The sequence below is a fragment of the Paramacrobiotus metropolitanus genome, unplaced genomic scaffold, assembly GCF_019649055.1.
Source record: "Paramacrobiotus metropolitanus isolate TYO unplaced genomic scaffold, Prichtersi_v1.0 Parri_scaffold0000164, whole genome shotgun sequence".
Classification (NCBI taxonomy): Eukaryota; Metazoa; Tardigrada; class Eutardigrada; order Parachela; family Macrobiotidae; genus Paramacrobiotus; species Paramacrobiotus metropolitanus.
In genome coordinates, this window is record NW_026570384.1 from 225,498 (window position 1) to 234,920 (window position 9,423).

Sequence of the window (9,423 nt, forward strand, 5' to 3'; positions counted from 1 at the left end):
ATATGTTTAAATACAAATTCGGTGTGGTCCAACCGGATAGGCGATTTCAAGAGCGAATTTAATTGTTCGTTCTGAATTGAGAGCATCACTATGCTTATTAGAAAATTGGGGACGATTAAAAGTTCGTGGTCGCGCAAAAGAATTGGTGGACAATGATAAAAAAGTAAAAGCATCAACATTACAGAACAGCGATATTACGATGAGCAGCTGCTATATAATAATGATACAGCACTTCGTCGCCCTATCTTAGCTGATGGAGTTACCAGATTGCTTATTCTTGAACAGCGCTCAATGCATGGGACTGAAGATGTACTCGTAGATGATCTACTTTTGTAGGTGTTGATAATGTTGCGATCGGAACTCATTAACGGGCCCAGGCGGCTCGATGGGACCACCAGGGTCAACAGTACCGGACGTGTATGCTGCAACAAGAATCAGCTGCACACCTAGCCACTGAGATACGTACAGATAATTATTTTAACGGAGACAAGAGATGGCAGTAAGAATAATTATTATTTATGTTTGCATGACATAATGCAGCATGTGGAGCCTTAATCACTTCGCACCTACACTAATTACTGCTAGGTGCTTGTGGTAGATACTGCTAAGTGCTAACCAACACGTTTTTAACTTAAGTAAACCAAACATGACAACTAAATTAAATGCGGCTTACGATTGCTGCACTGGAAGAACGTCGGACAAGTATACTTCGTCCTAATCGCATTACAGTCGCCGAGACTCAAGCGCGTCAGATTGCCGATGACCTGGTCCGTTGGCGTCGTGCTAAAGACCACCTGACCGGATGCGGCGTGGGTATTCCGCTCCACCATGGTGATGGAGTTGAAGTCGAAGGGAGTGGCCATTGTGTCAATCTGGGCAGCCTGGAGAGTAGTATAGTAGCCCTGCCCGGTATAGGCTGCGTCTACATTGGCCTCGGTGACAGTGATGGAGCGGTCTTGTCGACGGTATTCTGGCAACAGGCCCAGGCTGGTCACCAGGGCTGACATGATACCGCGCTGGGAAGCGCCGCAAATGCCGGCGCCACCACCGCCTGTCGTTATCATGGCTTTTTGGCCGCGACCGGCCTGCTCCAGGCTTCGCCCCGGTATGCCGTTGCAGTGCAGAGCACGGGTTCTGCGATAGCGAGACATTGTCAGTAATTATTTATATATAAACGATTTTGTATTAAATAATACAGATACAACCGCTAAATTTACCCGGAGGTGCTACATTTACATACACATACATCCGTTTTGAAAGTGAATACTGCTTAATATTTTACAACATAATTATAACAGTATGTATGTGTATTTATAATATAGATATACATACGTATATTGTGTTTTATGCTGTGTATACGAGTACAAGTATGTATAATTGTACAATACGCATACAATTAGGAAAGGACTACGATCGCCTTCTGCAATGAGAACGGGCGTGATTTTTTTGTCAGTTTTAAGTTCCCGTGCCCTCTTCTGCTGGTTAAATTAAACAGCCATGACAGTAACAATTGACAGTACTTACTTATCTTTATTTTTTCTAATTAGTTATAAGTTTATAACCGATGTTACCGTCTAAACTAAGACGGAATTACGGTCTAAATATACGTACTTAAAAATTTAAAATTATTGAAAACGGGAACACTGTTTGCGTTTTTCTAGTCCGACCGAACTTTAAAGTTCTGTGTTTTCCTACCCGGAATTGAATGTGTCGCTGATCCAAAGGAAGTCGAGGCCGGGCGCGGTGGTGTACACTTCGAAAAATCCAACGCAGCCGTTGAGATCGGCATTCACCTGATCGATCGCGCGACGAATATTCGCCAGTGTCGTGGCATCTACTCAAATTCGCAGTACAACAATCATTTTACCACGAATTACTTAATTTTACACGAACTACTTAATTTTAAATTTTAACTGTAAAGTAGTGTGCCCGCGCTTGCACTTTTGTTGTTATGGCGGCTATTGCCCAATAAACCATTTTACATATTGTAACGACAACTACAGAATGGATACAAAGCGCATAATTAAGGTGGACAGCACGTCAAACAACGTCGCAGCTCACCGTATCGTCCCGTCTCGATGTACACCGGCACTCGTGTCTGCACGTCGCCGAAGATTTTAGGCCATAATCCATAGCGCGTCCTGAATAAACACCGCCGCTCGGATGGTGACCACCAACAAAGCGGAAAGGGTTAGCAATAACCTTACAAACATCCTTTATACAGTACTGTATCCTTAACAAGTTCTAGTTCAGATTTCTTATGTTGACGCGTTTGCAGGAGGAACTGAATAAATCCTTTGCTAAAAATTACCTAATTTATGTCTACATAAGTACCCATTTGCTTTTCGTATCACTGTTCGTTATATCACCCACTTTGCGCCGGTATCGAGGATGCGGCTATCGTAGTAAAATTATATAGAAGTATCGCATAATAATTATATATGCATTATATACTTGTATCTACGATATCGTGTTACGTCAAAATTGCAGTACTGCTAATTTTATGCCGCTTCTGTTGCATAATTGGACAGATAACTGTTTTCATCGCTCGATGCGTAGCCGTACAAGTTGCTGATAAGATAACATTATGCACATCACTTTCTATTAAACGTCATCTTCGGCAATCTTTCCATTTCTTAAAAGCTCAGCAAACCAAAACATTCATAAAGCCGTCATCGCGGCATAACAAATACACGCAATACCATTCAGAAACAACATTGAAACACTGAATTTTTTAGAAAACCGGGCCAAATTGAACGCAACTCAGCACGTCTATAAAACCAAAATGCGGGCATAAAATAATCAGCAAACCGGGAGACACCATAATTAATGCAGTGCCTGGTGCCCACTGAACTCGCGGATCATCAGATGTTCAATCTGCTCCACCTCGGTGCGACTCATCGGCTCCATATCCAGCACTGCCAAATCTTCCTTCATATGCCGCTCATCCTTCGTCCCGGTCAGCGGTGCAATGCCCAAATCCATACAGAACCGGAAGAACACCTGCTCCACCGTGGCCTGCCGTTTGTGTGCCATGTCCTTGATCACGGCACTACGCAGCAGATGCGGATTGGCCGTCAGAGTCCAGAAGCTCTGGTAGATGATGCCGTGTTTGCGGCAGAACGCGCGGATCTCCACATCGTACCCGGTCTCGGCGTGGAAGCGGTTCTGTACGACGGCCGGTTTGATGTGGGCGTCATGGAAGAGCTTCTCCAATTCAGCCAGACGGTAGAAATTGGAGATGCCCAATTGTCTGATGGTGCCCTGGGAGTGGAAGTCCTCGAGGGTACGCCATACTTCCATGTTTTCCTGGTGGCTGTGCATAGGACCATGGAGGACAAGGGAGTCGATGTAGGTCGTCTGCAGATTGCGCAAACTGGCTGAAACGGACTGGCGGACTTGATCAGTTAAGGAAGCCTTCAAATTCAAATAACGTGATGTCAGCATGCTTTTTAAAAAATGTCTCACAAACTATTATCACAAGAGATAGCACTGCAGTGCTGCACAATAACAACGCAATACGGACAATACGGACGGTCAGATAACATTTTTAGTCAAATTTCAAATTATAATGTTTGCTTATTTTACGGCTAGACAGTTTCCGCTAGATGTTTTGGTTATTACGTATTTGTAGGTAACACAAAACAGTCAATGTTCGTCGTATTAACAGCAATCCGACAACGATTTAAATCATTTAATCATAACATGCCATTATTTTAAACCATCTGGAAACAAAACCTAGAGAGCGACCCTTCATAACTAGAAAAGGAATTCCACATGATGTCACACCGTTTCGCTAGTAACTTTTTTGTTGAGAACAGAGAAGTTTAGTTTTTCAGTTTTCATAATGATAATTCCTTTTAATTTTCTTTAGAATATTCATCGTTCTTTATTCTGTCGTCCGCGGCACTTTCGTAAAGTGGGTACTGTACAGCAGTTAGCAGACATAAAAATACAGACATTATAGTTTATAAAATAAAATAGCGAAATAAATGCAGATAATTATATAGAGTTTTCCTAGTGTAAAATTGCTTTTCAGTAAACTGAGGTACTTGAAAATACTTATGTTACTATTATTCGTTTTCCGCCTGCTTCGTAAACTTGAGATACCATGGTCCGTGGTCTTAATAATGTTGTACAGCGAAAAGTTCTCACAGAAGTTTCATCGTTCTATGCCAAAGTGGCAAAATGCAAACACAAGACTGCAACACAAAATTAACATCACAACAGTTTGATCAGAATAATTACTGCTTAACAGCAGCATTATCAGGAGGCTCATCAGGTTATTAGTAATCATAAATAGCCGTGATCTTGGATTTTAGAAATCATTGCTTCTAAGCTGTTTCAAACGAATCACTTTCCTCAAATTTCGCTCAGTTCCAACAAACGAAAATCTTCTAAATCGCGGAATACATTTCATTTACATTTCTTATTTTGGCAAATTAAAAGGAAGGCGAGATTCTTACCCGGGGATCATAGGGAATATTTTGTGGATCCTGCCCATCGACGCTGGTGAATTTGGTCTGCACGAACAAATCCTCGCGGGGAATTGCGTGCTTCTCGTGCAAAGTGGCGAGGGCCTTCCCCACCAGCGGTTCCTGGTAATGTTTGGGCTGGCATGCTGTGTCGATGCCCCGAAAACCAGCCAGAACAGCTTTCACCACTAAATCTGTCGTCGCGTCTGTAAATAATACAACGTAAACAAACAAATGCCAAACAGATCTCAACACCATGGATCCCTGTCTTCAGGTCCAAAACGTTATCCGGGTACAGAGAGAAGACTTATCGAGTATAGTAATTTTGGATGTCGATAAGTTTTTCTAACCTTTTTTCCAAGCTGTTCCGTAAATTAATCGCGGCATCTGTACACCAGCAATGGTGGTAATAGTGTGAGTTGTATGTTGGACAGCCATTGTGTCGTTCAGGGATGCTGGACAAATAAAACTGGGAAGCCAGGAGAACTGAGAAGCTGACAGACAGTCAGCATATAGATATAACTGATGCAGAACAAGCGCGTAGGCAACCCAACGGAAGCGGTGCAAACGGTGACGGTACCACAGGCACATACAAAGATAAGAGTGCTTTCCGACAATCAGATACAATCAACTTGAACCGTCTGATAATAAAACTGATTTTTTCACAGATCACTAACCGCCACCGGCAAAGTGTAATCAAACCTTATGATTAATTTTATAAAAAGCCAAAATGGTTCCGCTAATATAGTACTCGTAATTTAAAATCCATCAGCTGTTATTCCATCAGTTCTTTTTTTTGCTGCTGTCAGTCGTTGTACGAGTACAAGTACAATACTGCACATACGGGGTTCAATGTGGTTCAGTGTACAGTACAACTTGTATGTCTTCATTTTTTTCGGAGCGGACTGCAACGCTGCCACCCGCAGATGGTTACATTAGGGAGCGCGAAAAGCAAATTTCACACAGCAAAACTCAAGAGTTGCAGATTAATTTCAATAATTTGATATCCGCCAAAGTTTTTCTCGCCAACGTCCTTTTTTATGCTAATTAAAGTACGATCTTCCAGGCATATTCCTTTTATTGTCTTCTTGCGTCGCAGGTTTTTCTGAGCCGATTGTTGTAACTCGCTAGCATCAAACAAAGTACTTCTCCTCATTTTTACGTTTTTGCATACCACACCCGTAGGTCTCGGCGGTATTTGACCATGGTAACTATTTATGCACCAAGTTTACAAAGTCATCTGTGTACATACGTTTGAAAACAGGTGCAACGTTTGCTTGATTGATATTGTATTCCAGCTGCATGCGCACACGTGCAGGTGGGGTAGGTCGTTTGAATCTTCGAGGCAAGAGCCGGGAAAAAATTTTTTGTGGTGGCAGTGGTCAACACAACCGGCAGATGAATGCAGTTCTATGTAAATGCTTATGTGTGATGTTAAACCACTGCAGTTTAGATACATCTTGCCATGTTGTAACTGGTGGTGGCGTAGGTAGTGGTAGATGCGTCTGACTACAAGTAGCGTCTGTCGCGTTTTCCTCACGTTGTCAGGCAGACCAATGAGTTTCCTTTCACAATGAGCCTTGAAGACGTTTGGTGATAATTATAACATTTACATGCAATCACAGAATGAGAAAAGTCAGACCTAACGTTGTTGATACGTTTCCAATCGAGATACGATTATCCACTGACAAAAAAGCCAACCTCGATGCAAAGAATATGGAATATATGGCTCAATCTTTTGGAAATCTTCGCTATTTTCACCTGTCCTGTACCTCAATCAAACACTCACCGTTACAGGCTTTGTCGGATAGCTCTGACGGTTTTATCCGAGCGCTTCAAACTTGCGCGTTATGCTACTGCTCGTACACCGAATTTTCCAGAAAGGTCATTGTCGATACCCCATCATTCACCGTCATCATTCTGTGTCTGAGCACGTATATGTTTGATGTCGTGGCGGCGGTGTTCTACTTTTCCATTTCGTTTCGATCCAGAGAGCTTGTAGTGCACTGCGTAAAGATTGCCACAGCTCATGCAGATATGTTTTTGACCACAAGAAGGAAACTGCAGATTTACGCATTCATCAGCGTGAATTTCTTCCTGATATTTGTGGTGACGTTTTACCGAATCATTGAAGATGATATTGTGTCGGCAATAGGCGACGAAATCCGTCTTGATTATGCCGTGGTGAAAGGTCACATCTCTTTAAACGCTTTAAAATTGTGTATGTTATTTACTGCACTCTGTTCCGCTTTGCCAGTCTCGGCCAGTTGTCACTGCAAGTCTTTACGACTGCATTTGCTCTGCTTTTGGGTAAGCTTTTTAGCCAACTCGCGGACAATCTTGATGAACCTGTAACCGAACAGAGAACATCACAAATCGCTGAGCTAATTAAGCACCACCGGGAAATTGTGGAGTTAACAAAGCTTTTCGATTCGGTGATGTCTTGATTAACGCTTTCATGTACATTCAGTTTCTGAGTAACGTGACCTTTTGTACTTACATGATGGCAATGGAGTACGCAGTTAATCGCAGTCTGGAAACACATCGTCTTTGGGACTGACTGAATCCGTTTACTTTTTGGCGCTGTACGCTGTCACTTTCATTTATATTACTGAGCAAGTAAGGCAGTACGGGCACAGGTGCTTTTGACAAAATGGAATAACCAACTATGGGAATTACAGGATTCCGTATAACAATGCAACAAGGGAACGATGAAGTGTTCAAGCACTATGGGGCAGAGTATCGGTTGCATCCGGTGGGATTCAGTATGGCCGGAATACTAGTCACGAGGGAAACCGTAATTATGGTAAGCGCAGTGTAGCGGCCTTTAAAAGCCACAACGTTTTGCAAGGAGCAACGAACGGAGAGTACGTTACATTTGGTACTGCATTCGCAGGCTTCAGGGGCTATCACTAGCTACGTTTTGCTGTTTTCGGAATTAGCCGACAACGAAAAGTCCGTGAACAGTGAAAAAATCACACGGTCACAGTTGGAGCAGCTTTGGCTGAATATTTCAACGCGCTGCAACTCGGCATGCTGATTTTTTTGCGCAAACGTTTGTTTGTTCATAATTGCATTTTAAAATCGCATTCGCCAAGTTAAAACAAATCCTGCATATCATAAGGCAGCAAGTCCACAAACACGATATAAGCGCAAGCGTCACTTTAGGTTTATTTACAACTTCTAAGAACTATGGAGATTCGCCGTTGCAAGCTATAAAAAAGCAGTCTAAAACCAACAAGCTAGGAGTATGTAACACAGCTAATGCAGTGGCTCATTGCTCAATAATTAAACGGACGGAATGGACGGATTCATTTCCCATTTATTATTTTCTATCCTTGGCACCACACACCAACCTTCCCATTCCACCACCGACCCAAATCAGTGACGACCTTCTTCTTTGGACTTCTAGTGTTGAGAATGGTACAGATTCTGCACCACGACAGATTACGAGCTTCCAGTCCGGCTGCTAATTTGGCCGTGGCCGCACTGACGCGCCACTGGAAATACTTGCGGTATTCCTGGGGGTTCTTGTTTAGAAAGAGCAAATAATCGGCAAGGGCTTTGGGGTTTTCAAAATCCATAACGTTTATAAAGGAGTCTTTGGGGAAGATCGCGAAATAGTTGGCACCGCCATAGACAACGGAACTGCGGCGTGATTTAAGGCTCGATGGATTTTTTTCGGTAACGTAATCCTTGCAGATACTAAGCAAGAAATTGCAGTTATTTTGTAGATTGAATGCTATTTTTTTATGAGAATAGAACTGACAAAACAAAAATGCAGCAGCAAAGTTATAAAACGGTACCTGTTTTCGAAAGCCAGATAAAACTTGTAATTGGCCACTAGCCGATCACAAATTTCGGGCGTATCCGTGCTGCACTCCTTCGTGCCACACTTCCCATAGACATCCACATCCACATATTTTGCCAGCTCTGTCATATACAAATCCCGTCGACTGGGTATCCACTGGCAGTTGGAGACAAACGTCGTCGCGAATCCTGTTTTATTTCGCAGCGCCTCATCGAACTCTCGGCTGTCCTTCCACACCGACGGACGAAAGTGCTGAAAGTACGAGTCCGTAATCACATCCGAATCCAACCGGTACGTGAAGGTCAGGTTGAAGAACCCGGTTGGAAATCCTGGCGCGTGTGCACTGGCGATTCCAGCCCGTAAAAAATGTAGTATTGGTGATGTAACCGTGTCGGTGGCAGCTGATCCAAGGCGAAATCCCGAATGTGATATACGACCGCACCACTAGTTAGTAATTTGCTCCGGTTACTGGAAACGATGCAGTTCGAATATGGGCATTGTTTTATTCCTGTTTCTGCTTCTTGAAAGAGACGTAACGCGGGGGTATACTGGTCTCCAGGTAGTCCAAATAGAATGTATAGTTTGACCGTTGACGGTTTTCTCTTAGTAGCTGGCTGCGGTTGAGAATCGCTGCTTGGCGGAAGGAGTCGTCGAACGATATTATACGACGTTCCGTTAGTTGATTTTAGTTGGCCTGGTATTGGCAAAACAGAGGTATATCAGCCCGAAAATAGTCATACAAACGGCAAAGAACAGCGACTTTAGTTTTGAGGTCTCTGTAAAATGTGTGCAGGATAAGATATCAGTCAAAACACAATCGAGCGTCTGGCATTATGAAAAAAAAGATTTCTCAGTGTAGAGATCCAGCGTTGCTCGCTGTTAACATAATGTTAAGAATGAATTTGTAGTGTGCAAACACTTTTGAAATTTCCCGACACAACGGCGTACGTACCGATACAATCTTTCCGAGCAAAGTCCAGCCGTTCGTCTGAACGTCGTGACTAAAGAGCTGACCACATCGTTCCTGATCGGCATCGGCAGCAGTTGACATTTTAACAAACAAACGGAATATGTAAGACGTTGGAACTTTATAACTTTAGCTCTCAATACTGTAATGAAATGGCAAATTCATTGAAC

General features: G+C 42.9%; 3 protein-coding genes across 3 annotated transcripts; all 3 read right to left on the minus strand.

Annotated features, from left to right (window-relative positions):
* Positions 1-52: 52 nt before the first annotated feature.
* On the minus strand, positions 53-2,213 carry LOC129600123 (uncharacterized). The gene is made up of 5 exons (XM_055498526.1): positions 2,203-2,213; positions 2,062-2,141; positions 1,696-1,834; positions 674-1,134; positions 53-422 (listed from the first exon to the last, which is right to left on the minus strand). The coding sequence occupies exons 1-5, from the start codon at positions 2,211-2,213 to the stop codon at positions 325-327; spliced, it is 789 nt and encodes a 262-aa protein (XP_055354501.1). The 3' UTR covers positions 53-324.
* A 579-nt stretch (positions 2,214-2,792) lies between these two features.
* On the minus strand, positions 2,793-5,233 carry LOC129600110 (glyoxal reductase-like). Its single transcript, XM_055498510.1, has 3 exons — positions 4,826-5,233; positions 4,467-4,681; positions 2,793-3,417 (listed from the first exon to the last, which is right to left on the minus strand). The coding sequence occupies exons 1-3, from the start codon at positions 5,064-5,066 to the stop codon at positions 2,827-2,829; spliced, it is 1,047 nt and encodes a 348-aa protein (XP_055354485.1). The 5' UTR covers positions 5,067-5,233; the 3' UTR covers positions 2,793-2,826.
* Positions 5,234-7,529: 2,296 nt separating this feature from the next.
* On the minus strand, positions 7,530-8,615 carry LOC129600125 (glycoprotein 3-alpha-L-fucosyltransferase A-like; the record flags this gene model as incomplete). Its single annotated transcript, XM_055498527.1, has 2 exons — positions 7,530-8,180; positions 8,282-8,615. Coding segments are annotated over 2 exons (707 nt in total), but the record flags the coding sequence as incomplete, so codon positions are not given.
* Between the last annotated feature and the right edge of the window lie 808 nt (positions 8,616-9,423).

Coding starts and splice junctions, on each gene's coding strand:
- LOC129600123 (XM_055498526.1), bottom strand. Junction 1,835..2,061: donor CATCGAGACGGGACGATACG/GTGAGCTGCGAC, acceptor GAATTTGAGTAG/ATGCCACGACACTGGCGAAT. Junction 423..673: donor GTTCTTCCAGTGCAGCAATC/GTAAGCCGCATT, acceptor TTCTTGTTGCAG/CATACACGTCCGGTACTGTT.
- LOC129600110 (XM_055498510.1), bottom strand. CDS start 5,066: ATGTGCCTGTGGTACCGTCACCGTTTGCACCGCTTCCGTTGGGTTGCC. Junction 4,682..4,825: donor CGGAACAGCTTGGAAAAAAG/GTTAGAAAAACT, acceptor TATTATTTACAG/ACGCGACGACAGATTTAGTG. Junction 3,418..4,466: donor ATATTCCCTATGATCCCCGG/GTAAGAATCTCG, acceptor TTGAATTTGAAG/GCTTCCTTAACTGATCAAGT.